General features: G+C 38.2%; 1 protein-coding gene across 1 annotated transcript in view; it reads right to left on the reverse strand.

The window, feature by feature from the left end:
• The window catches only part of egln1a (egl-9 family hypoxia-inducible factor 1a), a 157,105-nt gene that overhangs the window by 6,762 nt on the left and 129,128 nt on the right, over positions 1-21,215 (reverse strand). The window contains exons 3-4 of the mRNA XM_039737824.1: positions 13,685-13,821; positions 4,303-4,370 (exon numbers count right to left, since the gene is read on the reverse strand). Of these exons, the coding sequence (XP_039593758.1) occupies positions 4,303-4,370; positions 13,685-13,821 (205 nt within the window). The remainder of the gene's footprint in view (positions 1-4,302; positions 4,371-13,684; positions 13,822-21,215) is intronic.

Here is a 21,215-nt window from a genome sequence, read left to right on the forward strand (position 1 = left end):
TTACTGAAATAAATCAACTTTGTCATGATATTCTAATTTTATGACCGGCACCTGTATATACAAATTTTGACTTTATATAGTTAAATTTAGTCATCATTGCATAACTTTTTCTTTACCATAGAAATTTAAAGACTAAATTCAACTTCCATTCCTAACAAAGATATTTCTGGCGACTAAATAGAACCTACTTATATCCAAATTCGAGCTATTGAGCTGTTGCCTGCCTGCCTGAATAAGTCACCCTTGCTTCGCTCTTACTTTTTTACCATTCATTTAATCATGGCTAGTGGCGAAAAAATTATAAAATGGAAGGAGGATTACACTGAGTATGGCTTTACCAAAACAATTATTGATGGCGAATCGATTATTCATAAAGCTTCAATTGGTGATCTGTTTTTCTGTGTTAACCTCATATTTTTTCATACTTCTTCTCAAACCAAGGGGGTGCGAGGGTAAAATGAATCGGGAAGCACTGATCAATGTAATCGGTGTACCAGGAAATCATGCATTGACAGAAGTTCCCCTTTGTTTGTAATGCAAAGTGTGATTAAATGCGTGATTTTTTAACGCGTTATGGAGAACATGCATCGATGCTTCTTAGCTGTGCTTGTGCTAAGAAAAGGAAACATTTTAAAAATAACGTAACATGATTGTCAATGTAACCTTTTGTAAGTAGTGCCTGGAGGATTCAGTGTGGAGAAACTGTAGAGACAGCGTGTGTATTAACTTGTGGATTTTTCTGTGAGTATTTGGTGGCAGCGTCACAAACTCGCTCAGAACACTGCGTTAGCTGCGGAGCTCAGCTCAGAGCAAAATGAGGTGAATGGGAGGGGAGATGATGACGTGACTCCCCCACCCACCTTAACTGTCAATCCCCCACAAACACAGTCTCTCGGAATTTGCATAAGCACAGCCCTTCACCTGCAATTTTAACTTAGTTACAAAGTGATCAAAACTCTTGTTTATATCCTGCGTCCTCTTATTAAACTTGTATCCCGCATTACCCATGGGCATGAGAAACGCCAGCGGCAGCCTGTCTATGAACTTAATTTAAACTTTAGGTTTACACCGTGCTTTTTTTCCGAAGAAGCAGCACTCATGAATATGGTTGTATATATCACTCGCTCGCTTCTTATTGTTTTGCTGCCTCCTTAATTATATAATGCATGTTTTCTTCAGCGCTTTTTGGAGCTCTTCCTGGTTTTCTACGCACTGCATTGACAGTCAGTTCACGTGATTACGTGGGAGGCATGATGATGTCACACGAAACTCCGCCCCCCACGGCTTTCAAGCTCAACTCCATTACAGTAAATGGAGAAAAATAGCTTCCAGTTATGACCATTACACGTAGAATTTCGAAATGAAACCTTCCAAACTTTTGTAAAAAGCTGTAAGGAATGAGCCTGCCGAATTTCAGCCTTCCTACTCACACGGGAAGTTGGAGAATTAGTGATGAGTCAGTGAGTGAGTGAGTGAGTCAGTGAGGGCTTTGCCTTTTATTAGTATAGATATTTCGTCAACAACCCAATTCTGTTGAGAAAATTCGACCCTTCCTCACTAACTGTGTCATGCAACTCTTCCTTCGACTGCTACCTGACTTCTTCAGAATTTCCAGAATGCCACTGCTCAACTGGTGTACTTTACTCCTACTACTGCTCTGATTCATTTTCTTCATTGTTCAAAACTCTTGTCTTGACTTACAGTTCTCTGAATGGCTCTGCTCTTTAATATTTTGTCTTTGGTCTCCATATACCCTTCAAGAAGTCTCCATTCTGCTTCTGCCTGTTCTGGCTATCCCTCTTCTTGCCAGACATGACCAGACTGAACAAAGCTCTCCATTCTGGCACAAAAACAATGGAATGATCTCCCTTTCAGTATTGAAACTACACCCGTTTTACTAATGCTTTAGCATCTTTTGAAAACACACCTTTTAATTTGGTATTTCCTTTTTTTCTACCGGATAGCTGCTGTTGCCTGACAAAGAATTTAGGGCACTGTGTTTTGTCTTAATGTAAGTGCATGTAAAATTATACAGTAGTGGTACTACTCCCTCTTGCTCATTTTTTTAATCTTGTTCTCTGGTGGTTGTGATGCTTGCACTTTCTAATTGGCCTTGTATTTATTATAACTTGCTTTGTAAGTCGCCTTGGATAAAAGAGTCTGCTACATGATAAATAATACTACACAGCTTTTACAATGCTGCATTTTAAACTAAAAATAACTTTAAATATATACTTTTATTGTTGTCACTTTCATACTAATTTGTAACAAGTGTGCTTATTTTATTGCCTAATGAATGCAATATGATGTAGGTTAAAAGCGCAAACTTTTGTTTTCTTTCCATTCCTAATGTTCAGAAGTGGTCAGCTGAAATGTTATGAGAAAAAGAAAATAAAAGGGAAGGCAAGTAAGGCCACCTTTATTAGTCACTGATGATCTTCTGTGTTTGTCATGTCAGGAAATCAGAGGGAGGCCAAGATTAAAACAGATCATAGTGTAGTTCCAATAACCTTGGCACAAATAATCTCCTTAATCACAAGACTTATGTCTAAAATGAATGCTAAAATAAAATAACCCCTTTTTAAAATGAAAGTGGAGTAGCATGGTGGTAAGTATAGCTTGAGTCCTGGACACAAGCCACATCTTAATTTTCATCTCTCCATGTGTCTATCCCCGTGTCTGCATAAGATTTTACTAGGTACCTGGATTTCTTTCCACTTCAGTCAATTCTGATTCATTCGACAGAAATGTGTACAGATGTGTGAGCTTGTAAGAGAAATGTTAACAAGACCTCACATAGCCAGTACATTTAGCAGAAAGATGATGAGATCATATAACTTTCTTTAAATGTGTTTCTATATAAGAAGTTCATATTTAATGATAAGAATGTTTGTGGTGTAGTGGGTCTGTGGCTTTTAAAAAAAAAAAAAAAGGGGCCAGTTTTAAATCCATAGAGCCATGTTGCTCTCCTTGGGTGCAATTGCAAGGCCGCAGGTAGTTAATGATTGTCATGCGATTGTCCTTAATTGCTTCATTGGCTTCTGCAGCATGTGATTAAGGTGCTGCGCCCACGGAGACGTGAGTGTATATAAACAGGTCGGCACAAGGAAAGGGGAATAAAAGAAGGAAAGAAAGCAAAGATGGGAGATCGAAGAAAATGATTGAGTGTGGCGAGGAAGGCAGGTGCACTCCCTAGGCTATCTAGGTGCGACCACGTTAGTGCGAAGGAAGAAGGGAGGAGAGCCGATCTAGGATGGTCTGGCCGTGACGTCTGGAGGAAGCCAAGATGGAGGTTGGCCGAAAGGAGCTTGTGGCTGCAGAGTCTCCGCTGGCTACGCAAGCAATGGGGGAGCCGGGGAGAAAGAGAAGGAGGTTGGCTGAGATCAGGAGGAGTAAGACTGCATTTTAACCTCGGATTTTAATGGATTTATTTATTGATTTTTATTTCCACTTTTTATTGGATTTTTAGGGATTTATATATGTACTTTGTTTTTGAACACTGCACCATTGACACTTTTGTTGGTTTTACATGTGTTTTGACTTTGCTTTTAATAAAGGCATTTGAGCACTTTTTCCACCATCCTCTGGCCTCATCAGTGAATTGTTCTCATATGTCAGCTCATCTCGGTCATAACTATTGACGGTGTTGGTTCAGCAGACTCCCATGTGGGAAGAGGGAGTCTGTAGGGGACCAGAATCGTCACAATCTTAACCTATGCAGATATTTTTGTAAGTTTCTATCCTTACAAAATATAGGATGAAGGATAGACTGTTATTTTATTTGGTGTAAAGTATGTAGTTTACAGCTATATTATGCACAATATCCTAGCCTTTATAAAGTAAAGCTCTTCCATATTTGTTCAGTGTCTATCACAGTGAACTGAGCTATTCATATGCGTGCTCCATCAGATTTATTGTAATAAAACATACACAATGGAACCAAAGTAGTAGTGATCACACCAAGTATTTAAAAGAAAATTCTTCAGAATAGTACAATTATTTTGTGTCCCATTTTCAGTCAAATCCTGCCAGGTCAGACTTCTGCTCCACAAGACTGGAATAAAAGATTTACTAAATAAATTAATGAAAGAGATCCAGAATTGCATCCTTCAAAATATGTATTTTCTGTAAGAACTATGAAACAAATAAAGAAGGCAATGGCTCTGTATATTGAATATAAGCACCATAAACAAGTGTTTCTTTTGCTGTGGTAGAAGGTTCAATGGGTAACGTCAATGTAGAATACACTAGCCAAAAAAGATAGTAAACCAAATTATATCAGATTCCCTGTGTATGCCATACCTGTTAAGTATTTTTCTTTAGCTTTTGCTCTTTCCTCTGCATCAAAATACCATACAGTTATTGCATACCTGAAAGAAACATTCAAAACAAGTATAAATCAGGGACAAAATATTAGAATACAAGGAGGGTTTTCAGTCCTAGCTTTGCTGGACTATGGCATCTCTAGACTATGATTCAATACTTTCACATACATAATGTACACTTTTTAAAGCATAACATCTTAAGAAAATAGCAGAATTCACAACCTTCCAATTTGCTAAAATGTGTGCCAGTTAAACACAACTTTTTCAGTTTGGTCCCCTTCATTGCCTCACTGTGCCACTCTAAGCAAGCAATTTACTAAATATATATAATGGCTTAGAGCCATTCTTAAAGTCCTCCTTTTGACATTTATAATTCGGCTATTTATACTTGGTTTAACTCCAACCCAGCTGTGTGGGATGCACAAACTAGTGTGGTTCTTTGTGCCAGTTCCATGCTGAAAAATTGGGATGGTTATGTTAGGAAGCGCATTCAGTGTAAACTTTTGCCAGATTAATACGTAGACAATAATACAGATTTCCGTATAGGATTGGTCAAGGCCCAATTTAGCAATGGCCACCACAAGTACTGTTAGCCAAAAGGGTGCTGGTGAAAACTGGGCAACTGCTGGCTGAAGGAGAAGAAGAGGGGGAAGGCATGTCCGGAGGCAGGAGAGTGGACGTGAGGGTAAGAACTTTGAATGTTGTCAGTATAATGGTAAAGGGAGAGAGTTAGCTGATATGATGGAGAGAAGGACGGTTGATATGTTGTGAGTGCAAGAGACAAGATGGAAGAGGAGTAAGGCCAAGTATATCGGAGGTGGGTTCAAATTCTTCTACCATTGTATGGATGGGAGAAGAAATGTGGTAGGGGTCATCCTGAAGGAACAGTATGCCAAGAGTGTTTTGGAGGTGAGAAGAGTGTCGGACTAGGTGGTGATTATAAAGCTGGAAACTGAAGATTTGATGATGTTATTAATGCACATGCCCCACAAGTTAGGTGTATGATGGATGAGAAGGAAGATTTCTGAAGTGAGTTGGACAAAGTGGAGTGACCATACCTAAGGGAGAGTGACAGTGGTTATTGGAATGGATTTTAATGGGACATGTTAGTGAAGGCAAGAAAGAGGATGAGGAGGTGATGTGTAGGAATGGTGTCAAGGAGAGGAATGAAGAGGGTCAAATGAAGTGGATTTTGCGAAAAGGATGGACATGGCTGTGGTGAATACGTATTTTAAGAAGAGGAGGAACATAGGGTGATGTACAAAAGTGGAGGAAGATGCACATAGGTGAATTATATCCTATGCAGGAGCATCAGTCTGAAGAAAATTACAGCCTGCAAAGTGGTAGAAGGGGAAAGCATAGTTAGGCAGCATTGGATGGTGGTCTGAAGGATGATGTTGGAGATCAAGAGGAGGAGGAAAGTAAGGGCAGAGCCAAGGGTCATATAGTGGAAGTTGAAAAAGGAATGGAGAAGGAAAAAGGAATGGGTTGGCAAAGAAGTGGAATAGAGGTTGAGAAAGACAGGAGTACAAGGAGATGAGAGATGTAGTGAAGACTAAAGTCATATGAAAGGTTGGACAATAAGGAGGGAGAAAAGGACCTATACCGATTGGCTAGACAGCGGGACTGAGCTGGGAAAGATGAGCAGCAGGTTAGGACAATAAAGCATAATGATGGAATTGTACTCCTAAGCAAGGACAGTGCTGAGCAGATGGAAAGAGCACTTTGAGAGGCTGATGAAGAGAATGACAAACAGAGTGGGTTGGATGATAAGGAGATATTGAACCAGGAAGTGCAATGGATTAGCAAGGAGCAAATAAGGACAGATATGAAGAGTATTAAGAATGGGAAGGCTGTTGGTCCAGATGACATACCCGTGGAAGCACAGAGATGTTTAGGAGGGATGGTAATGGAGTTTTTAACCAGATTGCTTAATGCAATCTTTGAAAGTGAGAGGATGCCTGAGGACTGGAGAAGATGTGTACTAGTACCTATTTTCAATAATAAGGGTGATATGCAGAACTGTAGTAACAGCAGAGTGATACAATTGATCAGCCACATTATTAGTTATGGGATAGAGTATTGGAATCTATGTTAAGAATGGAGGTGGATGATTAGTGAGCTACAGTATGGTTTCATGCCTGGAAAGAGGACTAAAGATACAATGTTTGCTCTGAGGATGTTGATGCAGTATAAAGAAGGCCAGAAGGAGCTGCATTGTGTCTATTGTGGTATTGTATGAGGAAGTCGGGAGTGGCAGAAAAGTATGCAAGAGTGGTACAGGATATGTATGAGGTAAGTGTGACAGTGGTGAGGTATATGGCAGGAGTGATGGATGTGTTTAAAGTTGAGGTAGAATAATAACAGAGATAAACTTTTAGCCCTTTCTTATTTGCAATGGTAATGGACAGGTTAACAGAGGATATTAGACAGGAGTTTCTGTGAACTATGATATTTGAGGATGACATTGTGATATGTAACAAAAGTAGGAAGCAGCCCAAGACCTTGGATAGGTGGAGATGTGCTCTACAGAGGACAAGAATGAAGGTCAGTAGGATCAAGGCAGAATACATGTGTGTGAATGACAGGGAGGGCAGAGGAATGATGAAGATTCAGGGAGTAGAGGTGGCGAAGGTAGATGAGTTTAAATACATGGGATCAACAGTACCTAGTAACTGGGAGTGTGAAAGACAGGTGAAGAAGAGAGTGCAGACAGGGTGGTGTGGGTGGAGAAGAGTGTCAGGAGTGATTTGTGACAGATGTGAACTAGCAAGAGTGAAAGGTCTACAAGACAGTAGTAGGGAATCCATTCCCGGGAATTTGGGAATGACACAGTGCACAGGCATCTCACATGTGAACGGTTTTAGAACGACCGACACTTATTTTTAATAAAACTACTGCAATATGTTGACACCAATAAAAGACTAACCTTATCTACAAGCAGTTCACGCTGTCATATAAGTACATGTATCTAGTTCAGGGGTACCCACACTTTTTCGGCTTGCGAGCTACTTTTAAAATACCCAGGTCGAAATAATCTACCTACATTAAAAATGCTATATTATATATATATATTGCATAGTTTTACTGTCAAATAATGCAAAGAGTACACGACACGTGTTTTGCCCTTTACATTGCGTCACGGTGTGTGGTTCGTTTATTTGACAGCATGTAGATAGGGGTAATTATATTTATGGCATTCGTAGTCTGAATCACAATCTGATTGTATGGGTGGTTACCTACCAGGTAACGCTTGTGTCGGCAAACATCCGCCACGGTGCCCTCTTCAGTTGCGAGAAGCAGATCATAGAATGTTGCAAAGTTTTACCGTCAAATAATGCAAAGAGTACGCAACACGTGTTTCGCCCTTATTCTGGGCTCATAAGACATACACACTCACTGCACCCCCTCTCGGGAATCGAACCTCGGAGGTCAGCGTCATAGGCGAAGCCACGGCGTGTGGTTCATTTATTTGGCAGCATGTGGATCAGTGTAAATACATTCATGGCATTCGAAGTCTGAATCACAATCTGATTGTACGGGTGCATGTGGGATGACCAGTGTGTTAGAAGGAAAGAGATCTCAGACTGGCCACCCTGTATTTCAATCAAGTGGCAAATGCCATAGGGAGAATATGTGATAGACTAACGTTTAAAAAAAAAATTTTTTTGAATGCATCGCGATCTACCTGATCAGATACTGATACACTTGTTCTAAACAACGCCTACGCTTGCCGGTGCTCTAAAACACTGCCATTTCAGCTTTTACTGATGCATCCAGTTTCTTGTCATCATTCTGTGATGGCAAGTTTCTTGGCACAGATAATGCAGATGCAACAGACTGACGCATTGTAATTTCAAGTTCCTGTTTAAAGCTGTTGTCTGACAGACGTCAATGAAGTCTGCCCTGTCCCGGCATTCGTGAGCTGATGACTGCAGACTCCTCCCAGTCCACTACACTCAGTCTTAGTCGGAGCCGGGAGAGTGACGACAGCTGCTGGTTGACTGAATCAATCTGCAAAACACTACACCGTGGGCCAAAAAACCGTGCCACTTAATTATTTTCAACTATAACTCTGTTATTTCATGATTGATTTTTACACTTTTATACACTATATATGCGAGCTTGGCCGTTCCCGGTTTCCCAGGAATTACAGCAGTTTCATTCCCGGGAATGTGGGAATGAAAAATGTCCGGGAATCCCTAGACAGTAGTGTGACCAAGACAAGAGACAGAGCTGGAGGTGGCAGAGTTAAAGAGGTTAAGATTTGTATTGGGTGTGATGAGGACAGACAGAATAAGCAAGGAATACAGTAGAGGGTTAACTCAAGTTGGACAATTCAGAGACAAAGTCACAGAGGTGAGACAGCGTTGGTTTCAACATGTGCAATGGAGAAATGCTGGGTATATTGGGAGAAATGATGCTAGGGATGGAGCTGCCAGGTTAGAGGAATAGAGGAAGGCCCAAGAGGAGGTTTATGGATGTGGTGAAAAATGATGTGCAGGTAGTTGTTGTGACAGAGCAAGATGAGGAGACAGGAACATATAGAAACAGATGATCCACTAGAGCGACTCCTGATGGGGAGCAGCCTAAAGAAGAAGCATAAGAAGAATAACTAATTGTTTTAAGTCCTCTATAAAAACCTTTCCTATACTCTTTGCAAATACAACTTGTAAGACCTCTTAAAATTTATAGTATAAATAAAATCTACTACAGTAAGCAGGGAATTTAGTTGTGCAACTCACAACACTGTGGAATGATTCATTTCCAATATTAAAATTGCCCTTCATTTTTAATAATTACATTTACCACTGTGATTTGCTGTTACTACGATTTTATCATTTTTCTTTAATTTCTTGGTGTACGGCAGTAGCTTTTGGTATTAATAGTCATGTACCCCGATCCCTTAGAATGAATGTGACACTACAACAAACAAGACACAACATTGATACTTATGTTGTTGTTTTCCCCAGAGTTATTTGATTTGTCAGTGCTGTGTTCCATTACTGGAATGACCAGAAAGAGCCTAGATGACAAGCTGCCCAAAATCAAAATGAGTTAGTTCAAATTAGAATTGTGTTGTTGTTTTTTTTCCTCCTCTGTTGACTGCTAACATTACTTAAATATTACTACATACAAATGTGTGACTATATCTAGATACTAGTCCTGGGCGGTATACTGGTTCATACCGAAAGCCGTTTTTTTATTTTTGTTATGATATGGATTTTTCTTATACCGCCACACTGGTTTAAATTGCCCAAACAACATTTGGAATGTGGCGCAGCTGTAAACTGTTCAAGGGGGACCTTTTTCATTGCTACACCGCTAAACACATGCAACGGAGACATTGTCTGGAGATACTTTGGACTTAAAAAGTCAGATGTGGACCATTATGTTCAAATGTGTGAATACTGTTTCTTTACTAATGGATAATACGGCAAGCCAAGTTGTACTTTGTTTTATTTTTATAAATACTGTGTAATAGTGTGACGACATGTTGACTTTATTCTCGACATTTCCATTTTAATCTCGCCGTTTGTCGAGATTAACTCTTTCAGGGCTGATGTCGACTTTTGTCAAAATTCAGGGGTAGAGGACAGTAATCAGCTGTAAACTGCAACAAAACAGACCCTTACGTTTTAGTTCGACTCTCTTTGCTAGAAGGAATGTTACATAGCTTTGTTGATTTAACCTCGATTCCCTACGCGTGCCTGAGTAGCGAAGAGCAAACAACCTCTAAAATGGCATTAACATCTGGCAAGAGACCAAAGCGAATGTACAAAGCAAAATACTCCATGGACGTTTTACGTAATTTCGTTGAATAGGACTCTGACTTGATGCAAGTGATCTGGAGATGGATATTGAAAACGAAAGTGAGGTACCAGCATCATCTGATTGGTCGCCAGTTGATTGTGGTGCTGAACACTTCGTGTAGCTGATGCGCCTATAGCAGTATTCACCTGGGAGGACCACCACTTATGATGACAGGAGGTGCAAACCATATTGCATCACACTGTGACTGCTACCCACCTACTGTGTGAAGACAGGCAGGCAGCCAGCTCACTGTGCATTCCTGATGATTATCGAGACGCCCCCGTGCAGCCACTGCTGCCAGAGATGCTGAACATGCGTCAACAACAGCCACAGCACATAGCAACAGACGTTTTATGTTGATTAATGTGTGAAACCAGTGCACTGTGTGCTTTTCAGAAAACTGATTTTTTTGGAAAAAATATTCAGCCCTCAAAGAGTTAAAGTCGACGTGTTGACTTTATTCTCATAGCTTGTGATTAAAGTAGAACATCGTAAGCTAAACTTCATCTTAAAATTATTTAATTTACTAGATTTTCTCAAACCTCGTCATAAGTTATGTAGCTCATTAAATGCTTTATGTTACGTGTTCCCAGAGCCATGTTAATCGCTACGTGCTTCTTAAACTGACTTCCTCTTGCACTAAGAGTAGGCACAGGAAGCACACAGAATACATTAATTTCATGATATTCCTGCTCCCTAAACATTTAGAATGCTAAGATAAATACTTGATATAATTTTCATGATTAAATGCATTAAAGCACGTATTAATCATGTGGGGGCACAGCGGCATGGAGGTTGCACTGCTGCCTTGCAGCAATGGGGTCCCGGGTATTCCCTGCTTTGAATTTCCATGTTTTTCTAGTGGGTTTACTCTGCGTGGTTCAGTTTCCTTTCAAAGTCATGTACGACGTGGGGTTTTTATTATGCTATATTGACTGTGCTAGTGTATGTGTTGCTCGTATTCACTCTGAGATGTGCTGGCCTCCCATTCAGGATTTCCGCCTACCTCGCACACAATGCTTGCTGGGATGGTCACAGTCCTAAATGGATGGCATAATTAAACATGTATAACGAAGATTTTTTTTTAAATGTTCTGAACACTCCGTGGTCTAAGTTTATAACTAGTTTTAATTTCATAAAGACGTTTATTGTGTGGTGATTGATATGTGGAGAAAGAAAAAGCAAGGATAGGAACTGGGGTTTTGGTACATCAGACAGTGATAGCATGCATGTAATAAAGCCCGCTCAAATGAACATCCATTGAATTCTGTGTTCATGTCTCCGAACACCAGATCATGAACCCAACATTTACACAATATTTAAGTTAAACCTGTGCGATACCCATTCATACATCCAGTTTTTTGGAGCCTCGTCACACCTGCCATAAAGTTCACTACACTGAACATACACCTGGGGATCCCTTACTTCGAGGGAGCAGCACTACTGCCACACTACCATGCATTTTTAATACCTGCTTTAATGCATTTCATCCTGAAACTGATATCAAGTATTTATCTTGGCATTCTAAATTTTCAGAGAGCAGGAATATCATGAAGTGAATGTATTACGTGCGGCAATCGCTGCCTGCGCCTCCTCTTAGTTTAGTGGAAGTCAGTTTAAGAAGCATGTAGCGATTAACAACTGGGTTGGGGAACACTTAACACAAAGCATTTAATGTGCTGCATTAACCTATGACGAGGTTTGAGAAAATCTAGTAAATTAAACATTGATTTTAGGATGAAGTTTACGACATTCTACTTTAATTACAAAATAAACTATGAGAATAAAGTGGAAATGTCAACTTTAATCTTGACATAAACGGCGAGAATAAAGTGGAAATGTCGAGAATAAAGTCAACATGTTGACTTTATTCTTGACATAGTTTTTTTTTTCCTTCCCTGTGTCCGTATTTTTTTTTCTTCACTGTGGCCCTAATACGCTTCTGAAGGGCTATACCACAAATAGCATTATAAATGCAAGTTGCAGTTTTATTATTTATGTATATAGCTTAGCTTGAAGCAAGGTCCATATTAATGCAATTTGCCTTAATGATGGTTCAGTTGGCAAAGATGTCATCACCAAGTTGCACTTGTTTTATTTTATTTTTATTTGGTGAATACTGTGTAATGCACCTGGGCTTGAAGTCTTGAAGTAATAGTATTATTACTGGAAGTTGCACTATTATTTATTTTATTGTTATTATGTATTAGTTCAAATATTATGCAGTTTAATTATGGTAAAGTTGTTTAAAAAGTCACTTTAACGTGTCAGTGGACAGAGATTGTTAACATTAACAGAAAGTGTAGTCGGTTTACAAAAAATATTTACTATTTATTCCTTTTCTAAGGCATTTTCAGTGCAATACAACTTTTGACAAGCACCTCTGGATATTTCACTTAGTCTAAATGCCTCTTTGGATGGTTGAAAACATGTTGTCAAAATTTTTGTTTAAGTTGTTTGCAAAATTTGTTCAATAAGAAGGTTCTATATTTTGACTGCAACTGTCATGAAATGTGATTCCTTCTCTTCATTAGTGCCACCCCTTGAAAACTATCACTTTATGGGGCCATGTAAACCTGTATTAATACTTGTGTGCACATTAAAATGTACAATTCTCATGACAGTGGAATAGGTTATTCTTAGCCAGTCTACTGCAGTAATTGTAGTGGAAAATGTGGTTAACGCATGCATGGGAAAAAAATACCGTTGAATACTGTGAAACTGGTATAATTTTGAAAAATACCATGACATAGAATCTTGATTATACCGCCCAGCACTACTAGATATTTTAAGAACTCACTAAAAATATACACAAATTATCAGAACTTTAGTGAGAATTTTGTATGGGTTGGTTGTAGAACTTTCCTCACGTACACGTGTAAACATGGTGTGCCTGTGATCACAGTGGTAAAGTTTCAACCTAAATAAGTAAATAACTTTTGTTTTCTAGGAATAAATACTCTGCTCTCCATTTGCACCAAAGATGAGCTGCGAGGAGTGACCTGCTTTTTATTGGCAGTAGATGTATCAGGGCTGAAATCCTTGTTGGTTTGTCAGGATCATGGTAAAGACTTTTTTCATTGTTGTCCTCGGGAGTGAATGTGGATGGGCATCCCACTCCTTCTTCATTCTTAACACTTATCTGAGCATTTTTGAACTCATCAACACTTTGTTATGCTGTGTCCATATTGTGCACAAAGTTTTCTATGGATTTCGACCCCTATTCACCTTCAGCCCATTCTTTGGTGCAAATGGAAAGCAGAGCAACTATGTCTACTGACTGATTAAAGTTGAAATCTTACCACCATGACAGACACACTAGGTTTCGATATAGACGCAGGTAAAGCTGTACAGGCAAGTCAAACAAAATGATCACAAAAGTCTGGAATATTATTGACCTCATATTGACCTCATATTTTATATATATATAGGAAGAAAAAAGAAAAACAAAAAACATTAACCTTGCAACTTGTTTCAGTTCTGAAAATCCTTGTTACAAGTTTTCTGGTATGGAAAAAAGCAGCCAACAAATTAAAAGAACTCACCTTGTAGTATATGCTGGCTGAACTTCATGGGGATTTCTCCGATCAGACCAAAACAGAAGCAATCTATCAAACTTGGGTTCAATGTCAGCAAACTGTGCTTTACCTTCTGGGAAAATACGAAGCAGACCGCCATGCTCCTTTAAAGGAAGAAAAAAAGTAAATTAGCAGATATTTCTTATATGGGCTACAAGGGGTCAGGGTATGTAAAATTATGAAAAATGAAGGAAGGCTCCTTTATTTTACTGCATCATCAAACAGTATGTATCTTCTATTTCATAGTTCCACAATCCTGATCCTGACACTCTAAAGTGGTCTTCTAGACTATATTCTGGATAGGTTTTGAAAAGTTGAATAGTAATCCAACCTTTTACGAAAAAAACTTTATATGATTTGGAATGGACCATGTTTAACTAACTATGGATAGAAAAAAAGATGATTTGGTTCAGATATTAGTAGTCAACCAGGTCATGGCCTTGGTCTTTCAAAGGATGAGTGATATGCTAAATAATTTGCTTTACAAATTTTATACACCCAAAATCAATAATATTTAAGGTTATTGCTAATTAAAATAATATAAAAACATGAAAACAATAAAACATGATGATGAGAAATGCTTTCCAGTATGACAAGACTGCCATGTAACAAATACTATTAACATATATGCCGGCTAATAGATTCAGGGTTTGAGTTGTATAACTTAAGATAGATAACTGACTGAAACTGTAAATTAGTGCTTTCCTTGAAAATAAACTATACTGATGCCATTAATCTGTACTTTCTTTCCTTCCTGGCATATGGATTTCCACTTTGTCTCCGTTTACATTGTTTTTGTACAGTTAAACACCTCTCAACTATAATATTTCTAACTGCTTTATAAATAACTGAGTTTGTGCTCACTGTGAAAATCACTATATAAAATAAAGGACTGGCTTAAGCATAAAAATATGCTGGTCAAATGAAACTTGTGCATTTAAATTAAGAGATGCACCTTTAAACTTTACAACCTGTTCAGGTCAAATGTCATCCATTTTTGTGTTTGAAATCTGTAAAAACACCCTAAATTTCATCTCTTCTCTCTGGTGGCACACTTTTTGTTAACCCAAACTCCCAAGGCACACCATGATTCTACAAACAACAAAGGCATTAAATCTTTTAAATGTGCTAAACTGTCCAAAGGGGCAGGACAAGGGAGCAGCAAAAAAAAAACAAAAACTTGGAGATTACCATTCGCTGACACAGCACTTAGTAAGCCCTTTGGACACATTTTCCAGCTGCTTCGTGCTTTTGCATGCTTACACAGGCAGTCCTCTCTCCGCCTCACTCCAACGACCCAGGGTCAAATGCAACTCATATATGTGTGTATATATATATATGTGTATATACACACTGTATATACAGTATATATATATATATATATACAGTATATATATATATATATATATATATACACACATATGTATATATACACAGTATATACTAGCAAAATACCCAGCGCTTCGCAGCGGAGAAGTAGTGTGTTAAAGAAGCAATGAAAAAGAAAAGGAAACATTTTGAAAATAACGTAACATGATTGTCAATGTAATTGTTTTGTCACTGTTGTGAGTGATGAGTGTTGCTTGTCATATATATATATATATATATTACACACACACACATAAACATATATATATACATATCTATACATATACACATATATATACACACACACATATATACATACATATATATATATATACATATATACACATACATATATATATATATATATATATATATATATATACATACACACACACATATATAAACATATATACATATACATACATATCTACATATATACACACACAGCTATTTCATATCAGTGCAATACGCTGCTTGTTAAAACGGATAACTCCCGCTCTTACGTGCAAGTCTGCGTGGATATTATGAACTATCGTATTTGTTCAAGTTCTATTTAAATTTTAAATAGAAGGAATTTTTATTTAGTCGACAGAAATATCTTTGGTAGGAATGGTAAAACAGACAGGAATATTATTCTGAATAAATCAACTCAAACCTTAAACAACTTATAATATTTTGCTCTCCATAAAAATATATCCTGTCTAAATTATACAAGTTAGAAATAAAGTAAGCGTTAAAAGAACAAACATTCAAATTTCTTTACTCTTATGTAATTTTATATACAAAAAACTTAGATTTTAAATATCCCAAAAGATTTTGCTCTCCATAAAAATATATCCTGTCAAAATTATACAAATTCAAATATGAACATGCTGCATAACAAAACCTAGAAATATAAATAAAATGTGTTCCTTTCAGCAATAACAAATCAAATCATTCAGTTGTCTTTGCTCATATGTCATTTTAGAGCTGGACGCCTGGCATCTTTTTTGGCACAGGTTCGTTTCTGTTTGGTGTGAGGTTCTGTGTTGTGGAGATTCTCAGGATGGATTGCAGGTGCTCATCAGTGAGGCGACTCCTGTGTGCTGTTTTGTTAGTCTTTATCACTGAGAAGAGCTTCTCACACAGATATGTGCTACCAAACATGCACAAGGTTCGAGCCGCATGTAGACGGACTTTTTGTTCTTCAAAGTCACCAAAGCGCCGTGCAAACTCAGTGCGCTCAGTTTATCAGCAAAGTGCGTATTGGGAACACCGTAGTGACGACTTGGTTTAACATTACTTGGCAACAGGGAAAGTGGGGCAAATTGCACTGGTGCATTTGTGTCTCCCATAAAAGCAGCTTCACTTGAAATCACTTTGTGATTGTGCACGGTAAAACGTCCGCTGAAGTGTCAGATTCTTATTTAATTCTTCTGCTTTCTGTATCTTCTGCATTGCATTCAGGTTACCCTGATGTTTTGTCTCATAGTGCCGTCTTAGATTAAATTCTGTAATTACAGCCACATTAGCTCCACAAATGAGACACACGGGTTCAGTAAACATATACTCAGCCTCCCATCGGTTTTAAAGGCTCTATTTTCAGAATCAACTTTTCTCTTCAGCATCGTGTGAGCTAGCCGCAATAACTTGCAGCATCATAAGCTAGACTTGATTAAAGCGGTAAGTGTTCGGCAAGGCAGCTGAAGCGCTGCATTATGGGATCTGTAGTTTATTGTGTTACCAGCGCTTCATATACCGGGCCATTAATAACAATAATACAGTATATAAAATGATCTCGGGCCGGATATAATTACACGCCCGGGCGGATGTGGCCCGCGCCCTTGAGTTTGACACATATGGACTAAATAGAACTTGAAAAGATATATTTTTCAAATGTGATCGCGCAATTCAGATAGAGTTGGCGCACACTACAGCCTGCATGCCTCAATAAGTCATCCTCCCTCGCTCTTACTTTTTTACCGTTCATCTAATGAATACACTGAGTATGGCTTTACCAAAACAATCATTGATGGCGAATAAAGTATCCATTATTCGAGTATGTAGATCGGGATATATATATACATATATATATATACCCGCGTATCAGCGAGAAGTAGTGTGTTAAAAAGCTAGAAAAGAAAAGGGAACATTTTAAAAATAGCGTAACATGACTGTCAATATACAGTATTTGTTTTGTGAGTGTTACTGAGTGTTGCTGTCATCAAGGATTTGATTATCATTATTTCTTTCAATCAGGTTCGTATTTGTAGGATGTGTTGTGTTCAAGTTACATTCCGTGTTTGTCAATCGTTGTAAAGATGACAGGTTTCATTCATCGATTCGTTTCTTACTGCATCAATAAACAGCTCGTCTTCTTCTTTATCTGAGACCTGACACACTGCATGCACGGGTTTTTTACACTGTCTTCCTTTAGCGGGACATTGACTTTTTCCAACGTGTGCTTTGTTTCCGCAGTAGTTGGATTTATGAATATGCTTGTATGTATCAGGCGCTTCATATTTTTGCTGCCTTTTCAATTGTGTAATTCGGTTTTGTTCAGCGCTCTTTGGAACTGTTGCTTTTATCTGTGCACTCGTCAGTTCACGTGAGCCGCTCGGTGTACATGCATCGAAGGTTCCCAGCTGTGCTGGTGCCATCTCGTGCTATGTCCATGGCTGTATTTAATGTTACCTTAGTCCTGGCACTTAAAACTTTCTCTCGCAGTTTCGCTGAGTTTGTGTCAAACACCACCCTGACCATCTCATCTTCCTCTGCATAAGCACAGTCCTTCACCCGTGAATATTTAGTGGAGTTTGCTATTGGATTGCGCTGACGGACGGCCTTATATGGGCAGGCACTAAATTACAAACGCCAGCGCAGCCTGTCTATGAACTTAATTTAAAGTGTAGGTTTACATGGTGCTTTGTTTCAGTAGCAGAACTCATGAATATGGTTGTATATGTCACTTTCGCTTCGCTTCTTATTGTTTAGCTGCCTTCTCAATTATATAATGCATGTTTTCTTCAGCGCTTTATTGAGGTCTTCCTGGTTTTCTATGTACTGCGTGATTACGTGGGAGGCGTGATGATGTCACACGAAACTCCGCCCCACGGCGTTGAAGCTCATCTCCATTACAGTAAATGGAGAAAACTGCTTCCAGTTATGACCATTACGCTAGAATTTCGATATAAAACCTGCCCAACTTTTGTAAGGAAGCTGTAAGGAATGAACCTGCCAAATTTCAGCCTTCCACCCACACGGGAAGTTGGAGAATTAGTGATGAGTCAGTGAGTGAGTGAGTGAGGGCTTTGCCTTTTATTAGTATAGATATATACATATATATATATATATATATATAATACACATATATATACATATATATACATACACATATATACACATATATACACATATATACATATATATACATATATACATATATATATATATATATACATATATATTACACATATATATATATATATATATATATACATATATACATATACATATATATATACACATATATATATGTATTTATATATGTATATATATATACATATATATACATATATATACATATATATATATATACATATATATATACATATATATATATATATATATATATATATATACATATACATATATACTAGCAAAATACCACTACCCACTGAAAGAGAAGTAGTGTGTTAAAGAAGCAATGAAAAGAAAAGGAAACATTTTGAAAATAACGTAACCTGATTGTCAATGTAACTGTTTTGTCACTGTTGTGAGTGATGAGGGTTGTTGTCATATATATATATATTTACACACACACATAAACATATATATATATATATATACATATCTATACATATACACATATATACATACATATATATCTACATACATACACACACATATATACACACAAATACATATATATATATATATATATACATACACACACATATATAAACATATATATACATATACATACATATCTACATATATACACACACAGCTATTTATTATCAGTGCAATACGCTGTTTGTTAAAACGGTTGACTCCGCTCTTCGTGCAATAACAAATCAAATCATTCAGTTGTCTTTGCTCATATGTCATTTTAGAGTTGGACGCCTGGCATCTTTTTTTGGCCACAAGTTCGTTTCTGTTTGGTGTGAGGTTCTGTGTTGTGGAGATTCTCAGGATGGATTGCAGGTGCTCATCAGTGAGGCGACTCCTGTGTGCTGTTTTGTTAGTCTTTATCACTGAGAAGAGCTTCTCACACAGATATGTGCTACCAAACATGCACAAGGTTCGAGCCGCATGTAGACGGACTTTTGTTCTTCAAAGTCACCAAAGCGCCGTGCAAACTCAGTGCGCAATAACTGTAGTAAGCGGTAAGTGTTCGGCAAGGCAGCTGAAGCGCTGCATTATGGGATCTGTAGTTTATTGTGTTACCAGCGCTTCATATACCGGGCTTTAATAACAATAATACAGTATATAAAATGATCTCGGGCGGATATAATTACGCCCGGACGGATGTGGCTTGACCCTTGAGTTTGACACATATGGACTAAATAGAACTTGAAAAGATATATTTTTCAAATGTGATCGCGCAATTCAGATAGAGTTGACGCACATTACAGCCTGCATCCTCCCCTCGCTCTTACTTTTTACCGTTCATCTAATGAATACACTGAGTATGGCTTTACCAAAACAATCATTGATGGCGAATAAAGTATCCATTATTCGAGTATGTAGAGCGGGATATATATATATACATATATATATACCAGCGTATCATAGCGAGAAGTAGTGTGTTAAAAAGGTAGAAAAGAAAAGGGAACATTTTAAAAATAACGTAACATGACTGTCAATATACAGTATTTGTTTTGTGAGTGTTACTGAGTGTTGCTGTCATCAAGGATTTGATTATCATTATTTCTTTCAATCAGGTTAGTGTTTGTAGGATGTGTTGTGTTCAAGTTACATTCCGTGTTTGTCAATCGTTGTAAAGATGACAGGTTTCTTTCATCGATTCGTTTCTTACTGCATCAATAAACAGCTCGTCTTCTTCTTTATCTGAGACCTGACACACTGCATGCATGGGTTTTTTACACTGTCTTCCTTTAGCGGGACATTGACTTTTTCCACCGTGTGCTTTGTTTCCACAGTAGCTGCATTTATGAATATGCTTATCAGACGCTTCATATTTTTTGCTGCCTTTTCAATTGTGTAATTTGGTTTTGTTCAGCGCTCTTTGGAACTGTTGCTTTTTATCTGTGCACTGCGTCAGTTCACGTGAGCCACTCGGTGTACTTGCATCGAAGGTTCCCAGCTGTGCTGGTGCCATCTCGTGCTATGTCCATAGCTTTATTTAATGTTACCTTAGTCCTGGCACTTAAAACTTTCTCTCGCAGTTTCACTGAGTTTGTGTCAAACACCACCCTGACCATCTCATCTTCCTCTCCATAAGCACAGTCCTTCACCCGTGAATATTTACCCGTGGCAGTTTGCTATTGGATTGCCGCTGACGGACTGGCCTTATATGGGCAGGCACTAAATTACAAGCGCCAGCGTCAGCCTGTCTATGAACTTAATTTAAAGTGTAGGTTTACATCGTGCTTTGTTTCCGAAGTAGCAGAACTCATGAATATGGTTGTATATGTCACTTCGCTCGCTTCTTATTGTTTCGCTGCCTTCTCAATTATATAATGCATGTTTTCTTGAGCGCTTTTTTGAGGTCTTCCTGGTTTTCTATGTACTGCGTGATTACGTGGGAGGCGTGATGATGTCACACGAAACTCCCCCACGCGTTGAAGCTCATCTCCATTACAGTAAATGGAGAAAAACTGCTTCCAGTTATGACCATTAAGCGTAGAATTTCGAAATGAAACCTGTCCAACTTTTGTAAGTAAGCTGTAAGGAATGAACCTGCCAAATTTCAGCCTTCCACCCACACGGGAAGTTGGAGAATTAGTGATGAGTCAGTGAGTGAGTCAGTGAGTGAGTGAGGGCTTTGCCTTTTATTAGTATAGATATACATATATACATATACATATATATATATATACATATTGTAATGGATGGCCGGCCATTTATCCCGGCCAATACCCCAAGCCACCAGGTGGAGCCCTCCTTGCAGCGTGGAGGTCCCCAG

The sequence above is a fragment of the Polypterus senegalus genome, chromosome 16 (genome assembly GCF_016835505.1).
Source record: "Polypterus senegalus isolate Bchr_013 chromosome 16, ASM1683550v1, whole genome shotgun sequence".
NCBI classification, from domain to species: Eukaryota; Metazoa; Chordata; class Cladistia; order Polypteriformes; family Polypteridae; genus Polypterus; species Polypterus senegalus.